At 47.8% G+C, this 23,107-nt stretch overlaps 8 protein-coding genes across 8 annotated transcripts; 4 read left to right on the plus strand and 4 right to left on the minus strand.

Moving 5' to 3' along the window:
* The first annotated feature begins 6,476 nt into the window (after positions 1-6,476).
* Positions 6,477-8,147, plus strand: BU26DRAFT_611663 (uncharacterized protein). Its single transcript, XM_033836080.1, has 3 exons — positions 6,477-6,715; positions 6,796-7,618; positions 7,671-8,147. Exons 1-3 carry the CDS (start codon positions 6,636-6,638, stop codon positions 7,803-7,805), a joined length of 1,038 nt encoding a protein of 345 aa, XP_033675386.1. The 5' UTR covers positions 6,477-6,635; the 3' UTR covers positions 7,806-8,147.
* Positions 8,148-8,618: 471 nt separating this feature from the next.
* Positions 8,619-9,619, plus strand: BU26DRAFT_497973 (uncharacterized protein; the record flags this gene model as incomplete). The annotated part of the gene is made up of 2 exons (XM_033826317.1): positions 8,619-9,241; positions 9,306-9,619. The coding sequence occupies exons 1-2, from the start codon at positions 8,845-8,847 to the stop codon at positions 9,617-9,619; spliced, it is 711 nt and encodes a 236-aa protein (XP_033675387.1). The 5' UTR covers positions 8,619-8,844.
* A 1,308-nt stretch (positions 9,620-10,927) lies between these two features.
* BU26DRAFT_236833 (uncharacterized protein) lies at positions 10,928-12,724 on the minus strand. Its single transcript, XM_033820948.1, has one exon. The coding sequence runs from the start codon at positions 12,518-12,520 to the stop codon at positions 11,171-11,173; it is 1,350 nt and encodes a 449-aa protein (XP_033675388.1). The 5' UTR covers positions 12,521-12,724; the 3' UTR covers positions 10,928-11,170.
* A 1,054-nt stretch (positions 12,725-13,778) lies between these two features.
* Positions 13,779-15,619, minus strand: BU26DRAFT_442767 (phytoene dehydrogenase; the record flags this gene model as incomplete). Its single annotated transcript, XM_033824521.1, has 3 exons — positions 13,779-14,822; positions 14,876-15,409; positions 15,458-15,619. The coding sequence occupies 3 exons, from the start codon at positions 15,617-15,619 to the stop codon at positions 13,779-13,781; spliced, it is 1,740 nt and encodes a 579-aa protein (XP_033675389.1).
* A 951-nt stretch (positions 15,620-16,570) lies between these two features.
* BU26DRAFT_236892 (uncharacterized protein) lies at positions 16,571-16,987 on the minus strand. The gene has a single exon (XM_033820951.1). The coding sequence runs from the start codon at positions 16,837-16,839 to the stop codon at positions 16,606-16,608; it is 234 nt and encodes a 77-aa protein (XP_033675390.1). The 5' UTR covers positions 16,840-16,987; the 3' UTR covers positions 16,571-16,605.
* Positions 16,988-19,446, plus strand: BU26DRAFT_236845 (phosphate permease). The gene is made up of 3 exons (XM_033820949.1): positions 16,988-18,306; positions 18,357-18,473; positions 18,648-19,446. The coding sequence occupies exons 1-3, from the start codon at positions 17,136-17,138 to the stop codon at positions 19,082-19,084; spliced, it is 1,725 nt and encodes a 574-aa protein (XP_033675391.1). The 5' UTR covers positions 16,988-17,135; the 3' UTR covers positions 19,085-19,446.
* BU26DRAFT_236846 (uncharacterized protein) lies at positions 19,447-20,770 on the plus strand. The gene has a single exon (XM_033820950.1). It carries the CDS (start codon positions 19,809-19,811, stop codon positions 20,742-20,744), a length of 936 nt encoding a protein of 311 aa, XP_033675392.1. The 5' UTR covers positions 19,447-19,808; the 3' UTR covers positions 20,745-20,770.
* An 802-nt stretch (positions 20,771-21,572) lies between these two features.
* BU26DRAFT_556864 (family A G protein-coupled receptor-like protein) lies at positions 21,573-22,623 on the minus strand (the record flags this gene model as incomplete). Its single annotated transcript, XM_033832404.1, has 3 exons — positions 21,573-22,009; positions 22,069-22,533; positions 22,584-22,623. 3 exons carry the CDS (start codon positions 22,621-22,623, stop codon positions 21,573-21,575), a joined length of 942 nt encoding a protein of 313 aa, XP_033675393.1.
* Positions 22,624-23,107: the final 484 nt, after the last annotated feature.

Here is a 23,107-nt window from a genome sequence, read left to right on the forward strand (position 1 = left end):
ACTCTCTACTAAGAATCTATATACTATAATTAATTAGGTTATTATAGCTAACTAATTAGACAACTCTCTATAGCTAGCTTAAGAAAAAGCTACTATATTAGGCTCTACCTAGAAAATAAAAGACAGCTTATTAACCTATTAGAATTAATTAATAGTCTCTACTATTAACTACCTATAAATATACCTAATACGCACTATATATACTACTTAGGTAACTACCTACCTAGAATAAAGAAAAACTACCTAGTTACTATAAAATTAATATTACTAGCTAGGTATATAAGAAGACGTTAATACGTACGTAGTAGTATATATAGCTTACTGCTAGAGCTACGCTCTACGGAATAAGACGCTAGGTCTTCTAAAGCCTCTACCTATCTCTAAGAGAGCTTAGCAGAACGTCTCTATAGATTTTAAGAGCTTTCTCTCTAATAAGAAAGAATTTAACTACGTGTACGTTGTTATAGATTAGCTAAGTAAGTAGAGCTTCTCTCTACTCTACTATAAGAAAATTATAGCTTAACGTATAGTAAAGCTGTATTACTAATATATCTAGCGTATATATAGTTCTTCTAGGTCTATTATATTAGATTATAGCCTATAGTTTACCTCTATCTTTATAGATAAGCTTTATTAGCTTATAGAAATTAAGTAGAAGCTCTCTACTACGTACTACTCGTAAACTAATAGAAATATAGAGATTGTTAATTAATATTTTAATTAGCGTCTACGTCTATTTATTAACTACTACTAGAATAATTAGTTAGACCTTCTACTCTATATAGATTAGGTATAAGCTACGTTGCTATACAAAACTATAGAACTAATAGCGTATAAAATTAAATTTAGACACTAACTAATACACTACTAGAATTAGAAGAAGCGTATAATAAAAGCCTCTACTCTATAGAAGCGTCTTTTACGCTAGAAAGCTTAGAATTTTACTAAGAAGTAATACGACGCCGTAGAAAAAGCTACTAAAATTATACAAAGTAATATTACAAAAGCGTAAGCTAGATAGACGCTCTAAGTAAATAAAAAGCGCTAAGAACCTAATTTTATAGTAGACAACCTCGTCTATACTAAACCTTATAGCTTTTTAATAGATTAGTCTAGTATAAAGCTAGACTAATAGATGTATAGCTCTTACCTAATTATTACTATAAAGAGTTACTTCTTCTAGCTCTAGCTACCTACGTATATACGTATACATAACGTCTTTTATACTAATTAGTTAAGAAAAGCCTTAGAGCTATTACTAGAGTAGATAGAGCCTAAGTAGCTACCTATTAAAGTTAATAGCAATCTAGAATAGCCTGTACATAAAATTCTAGATAGCTATCTTTATTAAAATTACCTTTAATACCGCGCTATATAGGTTACTTATAATTCTAACTCTACCTAGTATAATACTATAGGCTTTATTAACACTCTCTATAAAGTAAGAGACTTTTACATAGTATACCTAGATAAGCTAGAACTACTATTATAATTAGATACTTAAATTAAGGCGTATAAAAAAGAGAAGACTCTAGAGAAGATAGTAGAGAATTTAAAACCTATAAGAGTAGGAGACACAAGGGTAACGCAAAGGCGCCGCTAAGTAATTTAAGAAGAGAGCCTGCGATAAAGCTGCTCTATAGACGCGAAAACAAGCCTTCTAGCTTAAATCTCTACAAGAATAGAGTAACTAGAGGGAAGGTAGTAGCTATAAAAGCGCTTTTAGTTTAAAACTAACACGAATACACTTACTACGAGCTAAAAGAGACGGTTAAGAGCATAACGCGAGAGTTTTAGAAGAAGAGGGACCTAGAAGGCGTATTTTAGAGCTTAGAGACGAGCTCTCTCTATAAGAGGGGGTAATGTAACAGTCTAGTTTAGAATTTACCTTAGGTTATATAACCTTAGGTTACGTAATTCTATTACGTAACCTAGCCTAGCGCCTTAGCGCTTAGCACCTCTGTATATAGAGCCTCTTAGAGTAGCCTTCTACTTCTTATCTTTAGATAGCTAAATTTAACCTAACTTACCCTGCTAGCACCTTATTCTTATAGCTTGTAGAGACAGTACTACCTATAGCTAACTTACCTAGCTAGGTGTTTCGAGACGCTTATAGCAGTAGAGACCGCGAATCTAGCCCTTACACTAAGCTAGTAATAGGTCTAGTAGTTAGAGTTTCTCTTATAGTTTAATTTCTAGATAATATACTAACTAGGCTTAAAGACTATATAGCCTAATACGCTAAGCTAGAAACCTAGAGACTACTCTAATAAAATAAACGTAAATAATAACTATATTAAGAATAGATAGCGTATAATACTAACTCTAGAATAATTTAATCTAATTATACTAGTAGACTTACTTAAGAATACTAAAGATATCTAGAATCTATACGCTACTCTAATTAATATTATTCTACTAGCTATAAATAAGCTAATTAATAATCTAATTAATCTAGCGTATTAAAGATTAGATATAGTCTAGGTAATAGTATCTACTCTTTAGAATAAATAAGTTAAATAATAGCTAAGAGTATTATAAAAGAAGCTAAGAATACTAATACTAGACTATAGAATCTTTAATAAGTAAATCTATTACTAGAATTAACTATTCGCTCTACTAAATAATAAGTTATAAACTTAAATTCTTTACTATACTTACTCTACTAGCCTTACTAGATATCTAGAATAGGTTAAAATAGTTAACCTAGTTATAAGAGATTACTAGTCTAGAGTAACTAGAGATATTAAAGAATATATTAAAGCTTATAAGCTATATATATAGATTAAGAGTTTATACTTTACTTCTTAAGAGTTTTTCTAGCTACTACTAGTACTATTTTACGCTTAGTTAGATATATCTATTAATTATATTACTCTACTACTACTATATAAAAAGAATAGATAAACGTATAGATATCTACTAGTAGTTATCTACTATCTTATAAAAATATATTACCTTATTCTAGTCTTCTTCTTATTAGTAGAAAAACTAGTAGACGTATTTATAAGCTACGTATATTATCTATATAGTATACTAGATAATATAGTATTAGACTAAGATATATAGTTTATTTCTAAATTCTAGTATTATCTTTTTAAAAAACTAGGTATTTATAAGAGCTAGCTCTATAGTCTCTACTACTATAAGTGTCTTAGAATATCTAGCTAGGTAAGTTAGCTATAGGTAGCGCTATCTCTATAAGCTATAAGAATAAAGATACTAGTAGAGTAGGTTAGGTTAAATTTAGCTATTTAAAGGTAAGAAGTAGAAGAATACTCTAAGAGCTCTCTATATATATAGAGTACCTATACTAAGACGCTAGGTAGAGTTATATAACTTAGGTAAAGCTAAGTTAGACTATAGCGCTAAGTCGAACTATTATATTACTCTTTTTTATAGAGAGAGCTTATTTCTAAGCTCTAAGACTATTTTTACTTCTACTTAGTAACACTTATATATTACTCTCTTATCTTCTTCTACTTGTATAGGCTCTAAATTCTCTACTATCTTCTCTAGAGTCTTCTCTTTTTTAGACGCCTTAATTTAAGTATCTAATTATAATAGCAGCTCTAGCTTATCTAGGTATACTATATAAAAGTCTCTTACCTTATAGAGAGCGTTAATAAAGCCTATAGTATTATACTAGATAGAGTTAGAATTATAAGTAACCTATATAGCATAGTATTAAAGGTAATTTTAATAAAGATAACTATCTAGAATTTTATATACAAGCTATTCTAGATTACTATTAACTTTAATAAATAGCTACTTAGACTCTATCTACTCTAGTAATAGCTCTAAGGCTTTTCTTAGCTAATTAGCGTAAAAGACGTTATGTATACGTATATACGCAAATAGCTAGAGCTAAAAAAAGTAACTCTTTATAGTAATAATTAGATAAAAGCTATATATCTATTAATTAAGCTTTATACTAGACTAATTTATTAAAAAGCTATAAGGTTTAATATAGATAAGGTTACCTATAGTAAAATTAGATTCTTAGCGCTTTTTATTTACTTAGAGCGTCTATCTAGCTTATGCTTTTATAATATTACTTTATATAATTTTAGTAGCTTTTTTTATAGTATTATATTACTTCTTAGTAAAATTCTAAGCTTTTTAGTATAAGAGATACTTATATAGAGTAGAAGCTTTTATTATACGCTTCTTCTAATTCTAGTAGTATATTAGCTAGTATTTAAATTTAATTTTATATACTATTAGTTCTATAGTTTTATATAGTAACGTAGCTTATACCTAGTCTATATAGAGTAGAAGGTCTAACTAATTATTCTAGTAGTAGTTAATAAATAGACGTAGATACTAATTAAGATATTAATTAATAATCTCTATATTTCTATTAGTTTATAGATAGTATATAGTAGAAAGCTTCTACTTAATTTCTATAAGCTAATAGAGCTTATCTATAAAGATAGAGATAAACTATAGGCTATAATCTAATATAATAAACCTAGAAGAACTATATATACGCTAGATATATTAGTAATATAGCTCTACTATACGTTAAGCTATAATTTTCTTATAGTAGAATAGAGAGAAGCTCTACTTACTTAGCTAATTTATAATAATATATATATAGTTAAATTCTTTTTTATTAGAAAGAAAGCTCTTAAAATCTATAGAGACGTTCTACTATACTCTTTTAGAGATAAGTAGAGACTTTAGAAGATCTAGCGTTTTATTACGTAGAGTATAGCTTTAGTAGTAAGCTTTATATACTACTATATATATATTAACGTCTTCTTATATACCTAGCTAGTAATATTAATCTTATAGTAACTAGATAGTCTTCTAGCACTCTAAATAGGTAGTTACCTAAGTAGTATATACGGCGCGTATTAAATACGCTTATAGATAGTTAATAGTAGAAACTATTAATTAATTCTAATATATTAGTAAGCTAGCTTCTATTTTCTAAGTAGAGCCTAATATAGTAGCTTTCTCTTAAGCTAGCTATAGAGATTTATCTAATTAATTAGTAGTAATTACCTAGTTAATTATAGTATAGAGATTCTCTATAGAAGATATCTTTATAAAGGTATTAGTAGACGTAATTTTTATAACGCTACTTACTAGCCTCTTAGTAGCTAGAGTAACTAGCTTACCTATAATTTACTTAATAGTAGAGAGGCTAATTTATTTCTAGCTTAGAAAAGCTTTTATATAAGTAGCGTAATTCTTTTTCTTTTAGATCTTAAGTTCTTTCTACTTTTATAATAACGCGTTAGCTACTATATTAGCTAATCTAGATTAATAGGTAAGCTTAAGGTTATAGTTAGTAATATTATTAGCCTAGTAAACCTATCTAATAGTAAGTTCTTACTTAATTATAAAGTACTCAAAAGCTTAATAGTTAGTTAATACTATAAATAGTTCTAGATCTTATAGACTAATTAGCTAGCTTCTCTATTTCTATATACTAAGAATAACTACTAGTATTTCTTTATTATAAATACTATAATTTATCTAGATACTATTTATTATCTTACTAAAGAAAGCTATAAGTTACTAGATACTATTCTCTTAAAGCTATAAAAGAACTCTAGTAACTACGCTATCTAATACATCTATCTTAACTCTTATTTATTAATAGAGAGAGTAGTAAGCTAGAATATTATTAGCTAGTATAAGATTCTTAATATACTAAAATATTATAAGCTTAGTCTTACTAAAGGTATGCTATACTCTTTATTTTAGTAGCTTAGTAAGTAAGTAAATAATTCTACTATAATCTCTTAGAAAGACTTAATAGAAATTATAGAAATCTAGAAATAATTAAAGACTCTTAAGAGTTCTTAGTATAGGCTAATTCTAAATAGTAGTAACCTTCTTAGAGTTCTTCTAAATTCTATTAGTACTTATAATTAATTCTAGAAACTTAGTACTCTTAATAGTAAATTCTAACTTCTTAATATCTACTTATAATCTAGCTTTATATAGTTAATTAAGTATCTTAGTAACGTAAGCCTTATACTTAAGAAAATTCTCTAAATAGATAAGAATATTATTAATATATATTATGTAGAATCTCTCTTATAGATGGCAGGCCTCGTCTATAGAGCTAATTAATATACTATATAAGTTGTTCTTCTTGTATAGTGTTAAGAAGGCGCATATTATTAATCTTCTCCGCACAGGTGCCCTATATCCCCTAGTGACGCTTTAACAGCGTAGTGCGGTCAACGCCATACTTTTTCGCAACCTGAGTATAATTAAGCTTTTCTCCAAGCTTCAGCGACTTTAACGCCTCCAGCGCGTCCTCTATAGCGTCAGTATTGGTGGTGATAATCGAGTTGCAAAGTGTAGAAAATTTCGTGCCGACCGTGCGTCAGGTGGGGACGTGCGCCAGGTGGGGAAACCCAGTATTGCACACTTCGGCCACATGCAAATTTGCACACCTAGGCAGACGAACTGGTCCGTGCAGAAATGGCTAACACTTCGGCCCCTCTTCCCCTCACCGTCTTATTCTTGCCCTCGTCCTTCCCTACCTCACACGAAACTGAAATACCTCTTGCGCTTTATAGATCACACAATCCACTACTATAGAAATACCTCCAAAGCCGGAATCACAACTACCCCGGTCGCAGCGGAACGCGGAGATTAATTACGACATGCAGGACCTAGAGGCACAATCTATGGTGTTGCAGTACGGGGTGCATCTGGAAAATGACGAGAGAGAAAATGTCGAACGGTACGTAGCGCGGGACCTTCACTTCAAGCGGCTTCCAACCGTACGTGTCTCACGTGATAATGCATGCTAATAGTCCGCAGCGAAGTCCAAGCAGCCAAAGAAGAATGCCGACAGCTAGCCACATTATTCTACGCGAAACTCCCCAGAGAGCTACGCGACGAGGTATATGCGTATTCCTGCGTCGAGGACGACTCCCTTTGGATCGACCATATCCAAGGTGGAGGACATGAATCTTCCCCTCCAGAATACGACTTACTCGATGAAAGAATATATCCAGCCTACACCCGTGACGACGTTCGGTACAACCAAGACAGAGAATGCGACGTATTGGAAAGAAGAGCCGTGCTGAACAGCGAGTATGTTGGGAGGGAAGTAGCGCTCGAGGCCGCTACAGTCTACTTCTCGCAAAACACCTTCTATGTTCTTTTCGACAAGGACCTGCAGAGCTTCTTGGCTCGTGATCTCCTTGGTCTCGGCATTCAACCGGGGAAGTACGTACGCAGCCTGCACGTCGCTATACGATGCGAGCCCTTGAGCAGAAAGATGGCGTATCGGCACGACTTCGATGGTAGTGCAGAGGCAGCGTTTCTGGATGCTAAAGCCAGGAACCTCCGAAATGGCCTTGCGATGATGGCGAACACGGCGAAACTGGACATCCTACTGGACATCACCACCAATTTCAAAGGATTTAACTACGAGTATTATAGGGGTAGCACTCCGCAAGCTGAAGAAAATCGAAAGGATGATGAACGCTGCCTATCAAATATCCTAGAAGCAATTTGGACGCCAGTTCAAGATTTGATCGTTGCTGGGAGCAACGTCAAGGTCGCTCACGATGATCCTTTTGCCCACTATCGAAGGATAGGCCGGCTGTTCGACGGCACCTCTGTGCAACGATGCAAGGTTCGTGGGCGTGGCCGAATACTGTATACGAGCAAGGTTAATGAAACACCAGGAATCCCAGGACTCTTCCTCACCGCCCAGTGCGCATTATATTTCCCGTCGCACGTTGACGGCCGGTGAGGACTTCTCGTTGCGCGCCTATTTGCAGCGGCGGTGGGGGGAGGAGCGGATTGCGGATGCGGAATAAGAGCGCCGATGGGATCGTACGTACCAGTTGGGGAACGGTTGGACGAGAGTGAGAGAGATTACATGGCAGAATTAGGTTTCAGTGGAAAGAGGTGCTATTAGGAGGAGCACATTGTGGATAGCACGACCACGGCGCCAAATCGCATTTGCAGCCCACGGACTTCTTTCTTCGCCGCTGTCACCGCGCCTTCCTCCAAGCGTTTTCTAAGAGTTTGCTAGAGTGCGGAATATCCATTGATCGCTGGTCTCCGTGCGACGTCCCCGTGTAACAAGGATGGCAGGTCGACCCAGTCGCTGCCATTGGCCTTCTCCCCCATCAGATCGCAGAGAAGACTTATCAAAGCATTCCTTGGACGCAGTTCCTCGCGGGCCACATTCAGGGCATAGACCGCGGGACATACTTTTATGTTGCAATTGCACCTTAGGAGTGATGGTCGTCACCCTTCTTTAGGACCCATCGATCCGGAAGACGAAAATGGTAATCCGAGGGTATATGTTGGTTTTGGCGTAGATAGGGTGGGCACTGAGGGACGAGAAGCGTGAGTGTGGACCAAGCATGACTGCTTACTTTCCCCCATGTGTAATCTTCTTTAGGTTGGATTGTCTGGATTTACACATCTCATTCCGTTTGTATGCGCGACCACTGACCATGGTTCTCGTCCTCCACGTCTGTATTACGCTCTTGCGAAGAAGCTTCGGTTCCAATGCCAACGCTATCTGCCGATCCGCAACGAGCCGAGCGCCGGACGCGACACCGACACCGGGTTAGTGCTATTTCAAGATTTTCGCATCGCTTATCGCGCTCGCGCATTATCTGGCGTCGAGGTTGGGGGCGAGGAAGGATTGCGGGGTCATGCGACTACTATCCTTTCCGGGAAGGCTAGACTTTCAGGAGCGCGACGCCGGTCCATAGTTCGCATATAAAGCTTGGCCCATAGGATAGTGAGAGAGAGAGAGAACTGTCCACATCCCAAAAATCCCCTCGAAGCATACACGATTTTGGACGCCAGGTCCTCGGGCTCTACATTCTCTCCCGAGCCATGCCCCTCGTCATCTCCGAGGTCAAAGGCGGAAAGGACTTCGACAAAATAGTCCCCATGGACTACGACGCATGGCGGGTCCCCGGGAACCCGCAGCTCAAGCACTTCCGGCCCGTCTTCCCCACCCGGGAGGAAGCCATCGCGTGGGAGATCAACAGAAAGCTGACCACGCTACGAGACCAAGACCCCAAAGTCTTCATGCTCAAGGTAGTGGACACGGAGACAGACGACGCGGTGGGGTTCGCCATGTGGTACGTGAACGACAAGGAGGATCCGTACGGCGAGAAGACGGTGGCGAAGTGGCACCCCGAGGGCTCGGAGGAGCGCGAGTTTGCGGAGAGGTTTATCAACGGACTGTGGGGGTTTATTGGGAAGCGGGTGACTAGGCCGCATATGGGTACGTTCTTAGTTCGTTCAGTGTCGCTGTGCGGCAAGCTCGACTGACGGCTGCGGTTGGAAAGATCTCTGGTCCCTCGTCGTGCATCGGGATCACCGCTACCGTGGCATAGGGCGCATGCTCATCCGCTGGGGCATAGAGAAGGCAGACGAGCTGGGCATCGAGACTGTCGTTAGTTCGCTGCCATCTGCTCGCGGCGCGTACGAGAAGTGTGGGCTCGGAGTCATTGAAGTTATTCCGCCTGACGAATCGCTTAATGTGCCGAATCCGAGCGAGAAATGGAAAGAGCTGCAGTCTGAAGATCTTAGTGGATGGTTGATGTGGCGGCCGATTGGACACGATTACGTTGAAGGCGTGGATAAAGCGCCGTGGGTGTAAGCGGTGGGTCACGGGGAGCCTGTACGTTCTGTTGTTTGGTTCGCGAAAACAAGCTATTTTTGCAAGAATTTCTGTTGCAAGGTTTTCCAGCTCTCCCCTTTACTTTTGCTCTTCTCCTGGTTCCTTTTCAACCGTCTTCTTCTACTCCCGAGCAGCCACCACGCGTCGACCGACCTATTACCCCCGTACACACGATGCCAACGACACATCCTGTTCACACAATACCTCATCCGCGGTTTGCGAGTCCAGCACAATTCCAGCGGTAGAAACCGCCTGCGGCATACGCCCCAGCCATTCTCGTTAAACGAAGACCGCCGCTGTGGCCTACTATGCTTTCCCTTCGACATCTGCTTCTTTCCCTCCGAGCGCGAAATGCGCGCCTGCAATGCCTTGAAGTTACACCACAGCACCATTCCGCTCGACACTCCTACATGCCTCTCAGGCTCCACATCTCCTCCCGCGAACTAGGCATTCCCCTCACCACCTTCCTCCACGGCAGCAAGGCTCTTGGGGCCAGTTTCTGGATAGATGCGGCACGGGCGCTGGAGAAGATAGCAGGAGAAGAGATGGAATACGCGCTCAAGGGTATATCGAAGGAGGTAACTGAGATTGACTTAGGTCTAAGAAGTGTAGGAGGTGGGAAGTGGAAACGGAGGATTCGGTAGTTGTCGGAAATTGAAATAGACGAGTGTACGCGCAGCGGCCACCCGCGCACACCAAACCTCCCCCCACGGCGCCACGGAGCAAGATATTCTTTACTGTTTCGACGAGACGCGCCTCCGAACCATAGCCACGGCCCATCCTAGAGCCGAGAAGAGTAGGTTGGAGAGCAGATTTTCTTCACTGTCGTTGCTTCGCCGTGCGAACTCGGACAACCGTGAAGGCATGTGAGATGTTCCGCGGGCTGCACCAAGAACGCTCAAGGCGGCTTTGCACTTTGTGTTTGTTTCATTTACGGCTCCTTGAACGGAAAAGATACCAGTTGCATGAATGGGTGCCAATAGCAGGGGAAAAGATGGACCGGGTGGCGGGGACGAAGGAAATAGGAACGTGATTCCTTATCCGGACGAATGTGACCTTTCCTTGGTGTCTTGCCCAATTGCGGTGGATGCCTGATAGGGTAGAGGGACCGGTGTGCTAGATCAGGAAGTTTAAAAAAGTGAAGTAGTATTTTTTTTCTCACTGCGTTGCGCACGGTAGCGGATGCCTTGATTCAGGTGGAGTATTCTGTTTCGTAGCATCTTCTTGGTTGCGGTTGCTTCCTCCGGGCAGCGGCGGTTCTCAGTATCTTGAGTGGCAAGTCACTGGTGGGAATGCTCTTTGGATTTCTCTACACGGAAGGGTAAGATAAGTGCTACTAACTACGGAGTTCAGCATTGGTCCCTAAACATCTCCCAGCGTTCTCGTGGCTGGCTCCCTCAATCAACCAAAGTACCAAGGAACCCAGCGCAGCTACATCTCAGCCCTCCCTGTCCTTGTCCTCGCCGTATCGCTTTGGCGGCCCAAGGCCGTAAGCATCATCAATGTTCACCCCAAGCTGCCCCAGACTCATCAATCAATCTCTCTCTTCACCTTCTCCCCCGTCCGCGGAGAAACTTTGTCCGAGTCACCACCCAGTCGATTGTAGAATGCCTTGATGTCGTCCTTGCAGGCATCCTGGTACGCACCTGCGCCCCATAGGTGGACTTGATGAACCGCTTGCACAAAGTCGTCCAGTCCGTAGCCGAAATTGTTTGACGTGCATTGGCTCATACGAACACCAGCCCATGGGCCCTTGATGTCCGCCTTGGGCTTGATCTGGACAAGACACCAATCCTTGAGCGAGACGAGGAACAAGAAATGGCGAAAGCGATCCGCGAAGCAGTCAGCGTCCGGGAGGTTGGTCTCATCTCCACATGCACCTGCAGCATTCTCGGGTTCTTCGCTCGCATTGACGGAATCCCAGAGCATCCACCGATTGTAGACGGCCTGCACACCGAACTTGAAGGGGGAAGGCCGCTTCTGTATAACCTCGTCCAAGGACAACCCGCTGACCTGAAAGTCGACGACCTCGACGGTGAGGTAGGGGTACATGCCTCGCTGGCGGAACAGTGGCAATATATTCACTTGGGAGCGGAAGGCCGACTGGAACATGCTATCGTCGAGGACGTAGATGCATTGCGGATTTGCATTCCAGAAGGGTGTAGGCTCTTCGGTCCCCCTGCTGCCGGGATGCTTCGATACTTTCGACTTGGATTTGGATTGAGAAGCATTGTCGCCATTCCCAGGGTTCACCGGTTCGGGTGCGAGCCATAGTAAGCGTGTACTCGCAGCAAGCGGTCCAGAGCTAGGTCGCTTTGAAGGGGCTGTGCGCTCGCCGACCAATCGGAGTGGACCATTGACTGCATCTGCGCCAATATCCTGTTGACGAAAGAGTGTCGTCATGGCAAAGAGTTCGATCTCTTTGACCGGGGCAGCCGTCTGTTGGAGGAATGCAAGGGATCTCCTGATATTTCCCAAGTCTGCAGTGATACGTAGCGGGCTTGGTGGTACGTGGTCGAGAGGGGCAAGCTCCAGCTTTCTCGATACCATTGGCAGGCTGCCAATCTGGACGCCATGCTTCTCCAGGATAGTGCGCGCGTTCGAGGCAGCATTCGACATGTTGTAGCGTCGGTCAAGAATGCTCGGCGAGCCAGAATTGAACTTTTGCACGGCTTCCCAGAGGAGAGTAGTCGACTTGGGGTCGGTGGGCAGAATGCCCATAGACTGGGTAGGCGTCATTATATCTAATCCAAGTTTGTGGGAGGGGCAACAACAAATTGTATGCGTGATTGTCCGTCCGTTGTTTCTATCGGTGGTTGTGTGCGTGATTGTCCGTCCGTTGTTTTCTATCGGTGGTTGTGTGCATGATTGTCCGTCCATTGCTTTCTATCGGTGGTGGTTATAAAATTGTTTGCTTCGAAGCGCATGGTCCACCCGAAGCTCATCCTCGAGCGCCAAGTCCAGTGGCCATTGCCCTCGTCCCTCATCCAGCCCGTGAAGAGTTTCGTCCGTTTCCCCCTCTTCTGCGGGCGCTTGCCGTCCGTCTTGCAAAAGCTGCGTCCACTCAAAGCGCTTCTGGCTCTTTCTTTCCCCCATATTGCATGAATCCACTGCTATTCATCACCATGAGCGATCGAAACCTGCTTGCCTCCCACCATGAACGCAGGAAAGCGGGAAAAGCGGGTACGGTAGTCATTCACCGATGACAAACTAGTGTGCACTTGCTTCAGAACCATACCAAGGATTTCTCTGGGAGGCCCGAGCCGTACCCAACTCGAAGTTCCTTAGTCAGCGCTGTCGCTCCGAGTATCGAAGGCGTCTCGCAACTGGCCTGTATATCGCTCCGAACAGCAAGTCAACGGAGATCGGAATAGCATCGCGGCTGCTGCGGCCGAGAGTAGAGACGTAGCCAGTGCCTAGGGCCAGTGTCGTCAGCGGCAAAGTCGTAATTATCATCTCGGGGAATTTTTTGGCGGAATTGGTGCAGATAGCTCGTCCAGGAAGAAAGCTATATCTACTGCGTGTACACGCGCATCGCACGCAGACGGCCGATTACGCTCGAAGGCTACCAGCCGCTGCGGACACGAGGAAGGCGTATTGCATCGGGAGCCGGGACGTTCTCAGTTTAAAACCCCGGGGAAGGAAAGTAGTCTCCGTGGATTTGCAAATCGGCCTTCTGAGTCGCCCCTCGCGACCGTACTAGTACGCATTAGCCGTCGACCCATGCGAAACGGTCGGGCCGCAAGAACCCGGGTTCGACTTCGAGGGCTCCCTGTCGTCCCCTTGCGATGAGCTTTTTATTCACCGCCTTCCGTTATTTTACCAACTTCCGGAGCGCAAGCGTTGCCAGAACGCCGCCGGGGACATATGCCGGCACCAGGAATGTAAGCATCCCTTCCGTCGCCAGGTATTACTAGCAAATAATAAGCCCATAGGCTCAACATACGCGAATAAAAGAAAACCAGCCCGGACGAATCAGTCGATTAGACCTCTGAACAGGCGGTGATGTAAAAAGCCAGACACGAGTTCATTAACAGAGCAGGAAGAGCGGCGAGGATAGAGGCCCTCATACTTCGAGAGTCGGCAACGAATCTCCCCCGTTACAATACCAGCAATGGCTGTTTCTTCATCTTACGCGTTACCAGTCTCCTGTGAATCGTGCCTCCTTCCAATCCCATCCGCCAGCAAGTGCGCTGAAAAGCCAGATCGCCGTCGCAAGCAGCGTGATCGCGGCACAGTGGAGCCAGCTGAGCACGAGCGTCCGATGTGTCTGGCCCAATGCGCTGCGCTCTCCATTGCACACCTCCCCGCTCTTCAGCCATGGAGCACGTTGACCAGTCGCCTGAAGGACCTGCTCGCTAACGAGGTTCGCGCCGGCGAGCACAATCGGTACGCCGGTCCCGGGATGAGTGCTGGCGCCTACAAAGTACAAGTTTTCGATGCCGGGATGCTGGGTCTTCGGCCTGAAACTAAGCACGTTGAAGAAAGAGTGGCTCAGGCCGAGGATAGCGCCGCGGTCTAGATTAAAGGTCGACTTCCACGCTGGCGGGTCGTTGACGGATTCGTGGATTATGTGAGCGCCTAGAGAGATGTTAAGGCGCGATTCAATGGTCTTGAGAATCGTGTCGCGTGCGGTCGAGATCATGCGCTCCCAGTTCTGCGTGGTTCCCGGCGAGCTTGGAGTTCCTTTGTGCGAATCTGTGTCGGGGTCCAAGAGATGACCGACTGGTACCAGGACGACTATCGCGTCACATCCTTCTGGGGCAGCGGTGGGATCGACCCGCGAAGGGACGTTGACGTAGAAGCTTGGCTCGTCTGGAATCTGATGTTTCTTGAAAATGCTGTCGAAGCTCTCTCTGTAGTCTTCCGCGAGGAAGATGTTGTGTGCCGAGAGCTCAGGGAACTGTCTGTCCAGGGCCCAGTAGAAGGTGATGCTGGAGCACGAGGCTTTTCGTTTAGAGAGAGAGCGGCAGTAGGGTGTCGACGGGAGGAGGTTGGAGTATGCGTAGATGAGGTCGGCATTGCAGATGACTAGGTCCGCGGTAAGCGTCTCGTTGGAGTCCCTGAGTACGACTCCAGTTGCTCGTAGCCTGTCGCTGGAGAGCTGGATGCGGGATATCGGCTCGTTCATTCGATATTCAACGCCTTTCCGTTTGCCGACCTTGACGAGTGCATCCACGACCTGATCCGTCAGCAATACATATGAGAAGTGGAATATGATATGTCCGTACGCACCTTGTGGAAGCCACCAATGGGATACCATACCCCTTCAGCCGACTCGGTGTACTGCAGCAAGCTGTACGTGCCCGGCGCATCAAAAGGACTCATGCCCATGTACATGCTCGCAAAGGTGAAAACTCTTCTGAGCCTTTCAGTTCGGAAGTACTTGCTAGCTCGACCATATATGCTCTCAAACGGATGTAGTGCAAGTACATGACGGAGGAAGCTCGGTCGCAACATACTCAGAATAGAGTAGAAGTTCTTCCTCAACACATGCGTGACAGAGTACTCGTAATGGCGATGCGATTCCTGGAGGAACGAGAGATAACGTTCGAAACCCTCCTTGCCCTCGAAGCGCTCGATCTCCTCTTTCATGGTGGCAAGGTCGGTTGAGAGCTTGAAGGATGTCTGGTCGTGGAAGTGGATATTGTAGTTGGGCTCGCATTTGACCAGATGCACGCCCTCCTCTTCTAGTGAAGTCCCTAGGTCCCGGAAGGTCTCGTGGAACAGGTGAGGAAGTAGCAGCAGACTCGGGCCTTGATCAAATCTCTGTTACCGTCAACCTCGGCGCAGAAGCATCGAACCGGAGCCTCTTACGTATCCATCGCGGTGTATCAAGCTGCATCGTCCGCCTGTAAAGTCGTTCTTCTCCACGACTGTGACTTTCAACCCGGCCTCTGCGAGGCGCGCCGCGGTAGCGACACCGCCGACGCCAGCTCCGACGATGATAACGCTGCGCGGCTTCTCCACTTCTCCCATCTCTTCAGAATTCGCAAAACCTATGCGGTACCATGTCGTCTTCGTGAAAAATGCAGGACGCTGTTGTGAGCGCGTTCGCACTGGAGACGCCCAGCCGGCGCTACCGGAGTCGTGACGTGTGCGAAAATTGGAATCGAGAGCGGAGATCGCAAGCGTGGACTTGAAGGATTATAAGCAGCTGCTCAGTCCACCGATGCTGTCTTCCTCAGAACGCAATTTAACTGATCAGACATATCTGACGGTTGATGGACGGTAATGGTTGGTCAAGACTGAGATAGCGAGGGTGGCACGTGATCTGCTAAAATGAGTCTAGCGTGTTTTTGAGTCCCAACTGACTGGGCATGAGATCAGATCCACGCCGTGTCCAACTCGCAAGACTTCCCAAGAGTTCTTTTTCCACCTCTCTTCCTGATCGATGGCTTACGTATTGAGCTCGGATCGACTTCGAATTTCCCTGATAGATGCGGCAGCGACGCTGCGCCCGGCGTGGCATTTGATGGGGTCATGCCGTGAGCGTCACACTGTAAACTCCGTGTTCTCTCTGCGGTGAAACCCTCCAGGTGCTTTCTAGAGGCGAGCGGCCTACCATACCCACTGCGATATAGCCAGCTCTGATGGTAAGAAGGGCTGTTGCCTCTCCCATATGTCACGAGGTCTGAAAGGCTGCAGGCGCTCACCTAGCTGGGATCTCTAGACGGTAACTATTTCCACAAGCAACACGAGAGTACAGGGTACGAAGGCTGACTTTACCGTACAGGCAAAAGCACCGCCACGGTTGTGTAGTATTCATGCAGCATGTTCCCCGTTCGGAACGAACCCCTCCCCCAAGCAGCCCACGGCTATGGCACGACGTTCCACAATCCCGGCGTCACAAACCAAGAGTCGCCGACGCGCCAGTGCTGCTCACTGCGAGTAATTGCTTATTTCCGCGCATCGCTCCACGATCTAACGCTTCGAATCTGAGAACGTGGGCTCTGCGCGGTTCCCTACATGCCCATTTTGCCTGGCGCGCGCACAGAGCTTGGCGGACACTGGGCGGAAGACCACGATGCGTCTCTCGAGGCGTCCCATTGGCGGAGCAGAAGGATAAGGATTTGATGCGAGGGCAAAGCTCGGAAAAGATTTGTTGGCGGAGCCTTGGGCCGAGCTGGGCAAACGCTCGGCAGACGCCCCTTGTGCGCCTGCCAAGGACTCCGCCGCAGGGCTCGAGACTTAATCATAAAGCGCCCTGGGCCCACGTTTTCGCGTCAAGAGCTCTCGTTTGCCCGTTCTTCGAACGCTTCCACTGCCTCCTACGCCAGCTAGACACCATGGATCGCGAAAGCCGAATACCTGCCCTTCCTGGTTGCCATTCACGCCGTCCAGGCTGCCGGGTCTCCGTCGCCTGCTGCGACGGGCTTAATTATAAAGCATCGCGGGCCTTCTGCACTATCAGCAGCAGCCATCTCGCAGAGCCAACACCTTTCAAGCCTTACGTCCCGAGCGAGCGAAGCACACTGCTCCACTCTTGCCCGCCATGGCGCCAGCGCTGAAGAGGTACAACTGGATCCTCGCCCTCACCACCATCGCCTTCGTCGTCTCCTCGGCCTCCAATGGTGCCAACGATGTTGCCAATTCGTATGCCACGTCCGTCGCCGCCCGCACGCTGCAAATGTGGCAAGCCGGCATTCTCGCCTCGGGCACTGAGTTTCTCGGAGCTGTCGCCCTCGGGAGCCGCGTCACAGGCACCATCAAGAGCGGAATCTTCGATTTGAACCGGTTCAAGCCAGCGCCAGCAACCCTGATGCTCGCCATGGGCTGTGCTGAACTCGGAAGCGCCACCTTCCTCACATTCGCTACCATCGCCGGCTTTCCCGTCAGCACGACCCAGACCGTCGTCGGCGCCCTCATCGGCTCTGGCCTTGCCGCCCAGGCCTCCATCAAGTGGGATTGGGACAAGGGGAGTGTGTCCCAGATTGCGGCGTCGTGGGTCATTGCACCTTTCATCTCCGCCGGCTTTGCTGCCATCCTGTTCGGGACAGTCAAGTACGGCGTCCTGCAACGCAAGGATCCTCTCAAGTGGGGTCTGCGCTTGATCCCATTCTATCTTGCCTTTACCGGCGGTGTCCTAGCTCTCTTCATCATCGACGAGCTACCGGAAGGCGAGTCCCTGGAAGAGATGGGCCCCGGAAAGGCCTGTGGTATTATTCTTGGTGTGTTCTTTGGCGTTCTGCTCATCTCTTACGCCTTCTTCCTCCCCTACTTCCACCGGCGCCTTGTTCAAGGAGATGCCAGGGTCCGAGCATGGCACATTCCGCTTGGGCCTCTTCTCTGGCGAGAGAATCCTCCGCTGTACTTCCCAGCCAAGGGTGATCTCATCGTCACCGACTATTACGCCAAGGCTTTAAGCAACAGCAGCTCAGAAGAAGAGCTCGAGGAGAAGAGCAGAGGTCATTCAACCGCCGTGGACACCAAATCGTCGGGTGGAAGTGGCGACGACATTGAACGCGGAGAGGTAGGCGCGGACGTACACCAAAGGCGTATTCCGCCGGGCGCTACTCTGCACATCATCCCGCCAAAGCCAGAACCAGAGGAACGCTGGCTGAAGCCAGTCGCCCACCTTCCTATCTACCACCCGAAGAAGATTGGCAACTGGGTCAAGTTCCTTCTGCTTCAGGGTGTGAGCCGCGATGTGGTGACCCAGAAAAGTGAGTGGCTCGCAGGTTTTACCGTATCGCTCAGCTGCTGACAAGTCTAGATATGCTCGACATCCACGCCAGGGCCGTCGTCTACGACAACAAGGTCGAGCATCTCTGGACCTATGCCCAGGTCGCGTCTGCAATGATGATGTCCATTGCTCATGGCTCCAACGATGGTACGTAAGGCTGAGATATACATACGCATGCCAAGGCTTGTCTCGAAGCTTCGCCAAATGCCACCCGGCACGGCAGTTGAAGCTTCGCCAAGCTACACAGGTCATACGATACGCACGGTCTTGGACTCTTCCCCTTGTTTCTCGAATCCGTGCTAACTATATTTGCACTTCTAGTTGCCAACGCCGTCGGTCCCTGGGTTGCCACCTACAACACGTACGAGACCGGTCTGGTAACCAAGGAAGCCGACACACCCATCTGGATCCTCGTCATTGCCGGCTTGCTCCTCGGTACCGGCTTCTGGTTCTATGGGTACCACATTGTGCGCGCTCTGGGCAACAAGATCACCCAGGTCAGCCCGACACGTGGGTTCAGTATGGAGCTTGGAGCGGCCATCTGTGTGTTGCTAGCGAGTCGCTTGGGTCTGCCTGTTAGTACGACTCAGTGTCTTACTGGAGCAACAATCGGTGTCGCCCTGATGAACTTCGACCTCAAGGCCGTGAACTGGAAGCAGGTGGCCTTCATCTTCTCCGGCTGGGTCATTACGCTCCCGGGAGCCGGCCTCATCTCTGGCCTTTTGATGCTCATGGCGTTGAACACGCCGCACTTTTAAGTTGGGCGGTTGAGGGGGTGTCGCACCGGAGGTGACATGGGGTTGAAGGCCCGGCGGGTTGGTGACCTGCTGGGGATGGTGGGGTCTACTACAAGCGGTATGCCCCACACATAACTAATCGACCCCGTCTTGAATGTATTCTATCGTATTTCGAACACCTTCGTGTAACTATGATCCCTTTGAATCAATCGTTAACTGCTCAATGTTCGAACGCTGAAGAGAGAATCGATACAGAACTCAGCCCCCGAAGTGATTAGCACGATACTTCTGCAGAACTAATCTCGCTCCGGACTCGAGACCACCGCACTTATCATCCGGCCTGACTTCCGCCTCGAATTCCACGGTGCTCAAAATTGTCACTAGCGTCCGCCATTGCAACACTGCAATTGCAGCGCAGAAAATATTGCGGCCATCCTTTTATTCGCTGCGTGGGGAATGGGGAGTGGGGCGGGCTCCGCACCCTTGGTTGAAGGTATTGACCGCATCCATCCTTTTCGGTGAGTTCATTATCTTGTTGGTGAGGCTCTTCTGGGCAGAAAAATTGCGCTCAGTTGGGTGTGCGTTTGGTTGGGCGAGCAAATTTGCGAGACGTCCACACACCCGCTGACGCACACTTATATACCTCTCCTCTCGGCTGTGTTCTGCCCACCCTGAATTCCTTCATCCCACAGTACCTACACTCCTAGACACCTGCATTCCACATTAAATCACTCCGCCCTCCACAATGGCGACCAGCAACACCACCTCGCCACCCCCACCCGAACCCACCATGACAGCAGCCTCAAGTCTCCCCTACGGCCTCGCCGGCTTCCTCACACACATCATCATCTACATAATCCTCGTCTTCCTCATCGCCGACCGATCACCGTGGGGCGGCCGTCCGCTCAAGACAACCACGCTCCGCAAAGCCCTCGGCTTCCTCACCATCTTCTTCGCCGGCGCTACAGTCCTCCTGCAACCCGACTCGATCGACGACTCGCCGCCCCTCGTTCTCATCACCGTCAACAACACCACGCTGCCCTTCTACCTCGGCCTGCTGTGCGTGCTGGCCGGCGACCGCGGCGAGCAGGAGGAGAAGGAGCACGAGGACCCAGACCAAGCATTGAGAGTGCACGTTTACGCCCAGCTGCGCTGGAACATCCTCATGGGCTTCTTGGGGCTGTACGTCATCAGCGCGTTGCTCAGCCTGGGGGGCAGCTTCGTCCTGGCCGCTACGTACATCAGGGAAACGCCGATCCGCGAGGGTTTATGCCTCGGCTTCGTCTTCGTGGATCTCGCCTTCATTACGTGCAATGCAATATCGATGTATCGGCAGTACCGCGCCGGGCTTGCAGCGCGCGGAGGAGACGCGCAGGGCGAGGAGGAGGAGAAAGGCGAGAAGAAGGAGGAGGACCTCGCGTCGGCGGTAGCGCCGTTATCACTATCGCTATTTCAACGCCTGTGGTTCCTGCTCTCGCGGTTTCTCGTGCTGGTGTGTGTCTGGACCGTGCTGCTGACGCCGCTGTTTGGAGACGTGGTGCTGACTGCTTGCACGGGGGATGGTGGGGGTTTGGATGCCGCTGCGGCTGCAAGGCAGGAAAGTGGTGTTAAGGTGGAGTTTGGGCAGGCGGCGTATATTGTCTCTGTGGCGCTGCCTTTTGGGGCTATTTTTATTGTTTGAGGGGACTGGCTACCCGTTGGTTATGGGCTCATGATCGCTTTGGTATCAGTATTAGCCACGCAAGAAACTTTTCACTTCACGAACTGGCCAGAGCGGGAGTTCCACGTACAGAAAGGAAATACCTTGTTCCCTACCTCCTGGTGCGATCAGTCTAGCCTGAGTCCCTTTCCGCCACGGCGCCAAGCGCCCTCTCGGCTGTGGTCAGTGTATCCTGAATCACTTCACGCCGCAATCTCACTCCCATTTTCCACCCGCTTCGCACTTTTACATAGCCCAGACCAGTAATTAGAACGCCCGCGTACCTCGCCAAAATAGGTGTGAGCTAGTGAAGGACACTCTGGTTTTTAGCTAGGCGGTTCAGGGCGGACAGTTCACTTTGGTGGAAAGGGAAGGGGTGGAGTTATGTCGTCGAATTATGTCTCATAACGAGAAGAATCAATCAATCTAGTCGGATTGGTTGAAACCCCGAGACTATGAAGGACTTTATTCCAATACATGCACTACATTGAGAAAACGGGCCAGCATCCCAAACTCGTTTCAAATCAAACGTCATTCCAATTCCTGAATATTTCCGCAATGTGATTACATTCTCCATGATCTGGGTATCGAGTAACATAGCATAACTCATCAACGCCAACACGCCTCAAGAAAAGCAAAACCAGCGAGCCATTTTGAGTGGAGAAGTGGATCCCTTGGAACTGTTACGCTCCTATTACTCTACAAGCGATCGTCGTTGGATGGTAGCTTCATCCTGCCGCTGCATCCGCCACCACCACTCCAATTCCGCAAAGCCCGTAAGTGCTCGGGACCGCCTTGGGTGAAGTCTGCTCAGACCGCAGTAGTGGCAGTCGTATCAGCCGGGGTAGCACCGTGCCCATTAGCATGCCCATCATTCGCAGGCACAACCGGCTCCGCCTGTCTTCCCCCCTTCTCACTCCGTCCATGCACAGCAACATCGCCCTCATAATCCTTAATCGCCAAGCCCAGCATCCCCGGATCGATATTGCGATGCCCCCAGATCAGCAGCGCGCCAAACACCGGCTTAGCAAGCAGATCCAAGATACCATAGAACACAGCCTCGGAGTCCGGCGCAACGACATTGCCGCCCTCGCAAACGCCCCAGGCAATCGGGTACAGAATCCACAGCATGGTGGTAAGCGAGCCGCAGAAGAGGAACGCGCGGCCGATGTCTCTGCCGTAGGCATTCGCGTTGCGGCGCGATTCCCAGACGAGGTGGTAGACGATGTAGACGAGGGCGGCGCAGCCTGCGGGAAAAATGTCAGTCCGCTGCACGCTAGGCAGGGGAAAGAGAAGGTGTCCGCACCGAAGGTGAAGAATCCCCACTTATAGCGCGACTGGACGAGCGCGCCGACCAGCCCCGTGACAATCATAATCCAGTCCACCATAACCACCCACAGGATGGTCGGCCACGGCATCCCCGCCGTGAGCATGAGGTCCATGAGCAGCAGCGGCGTCGTGATGAACCAGTCGATGTAGCGGACGTAGAAGATCTCGCGGAACGTGCCGCGCACCTTGGGATCCGAGCGGGAGAACTCGACCTGGATGGGCGTGAAGCCGAGGTTGGAACCCATAGTGAAGTACGCGATGGCAGCGACGAAGACGACGGCGGCAGTGATGTAGTGGAACAGGCGGTCGCGGCGCGGCTTGCGGAAGGAGAGCCCGATGAAGATGAAACCGGCGAGCGTCATGACGGCACAGACGGTGAAGTACCAGTCTGAGCCGCGGGTGGTGATGGCGATGTCGGCTAGGGCGCCGTTCTTGTAGTTGCCTGCGCTCGGTCAGTTGCATTCTAGATGAGACGGAGCGAAGCAGTCGTACCGTTGAGCTTCAAGGCATTGTTTCGCTTTTCCAAACCCATCTTTGCAGTGTTGCTTCAGCTAGACGACGAAGGACGAGTGTGTAGGTGCAGCTCTTTAATTAGGAGCTGATGATGCCTAGACTTGGGTGCGGGATTGCTTGATATAGCTTCCACCACCCACGGTCAGGGCTGGTACCTAGGTATGCTAGTACGGCCGCACTATGACGACAGACCATTCAACGCTCTCATAAAGGGAGGTTTATCTAACGATAACATCATCAATTTCCACTTGTTACACGTTAGTCCGCACGAGCACCGACGAGCTGGTACCTTTGGAAAATGGCTCTTACGCCACCTCAGCAGCAAATCAAGCGGTGCTACTCACGAGTAAAGCGCCATAGTCGAAGCTCATCTTCCGAACAACCTTTTCCGTGCGATTATCCAACAAAGAGACCGCGGAGAATATGTGAGTTGCGCTGGAGATCGGGGCGGATAGCCTGCAACGCCAGCGATCTTAGCGACAAGTTACAGTAGCGATCGATGA

Source organism: Trematosphaeria pertusa, assembly GCF_010094035.1.
Source record: "Trematosphaeria pertusa strain CBS 122368 unplaced genomic scaffold BU26scaffold_30, whole genome shotgun sequence".
Lineage (NCBI taxonomy): Eukaryota > Fungi > Ascomycota > Dothideomycetes > Pleosporales > Trematosphaeriaceae > Trematosphaeria > Trematosphaeria pertusa.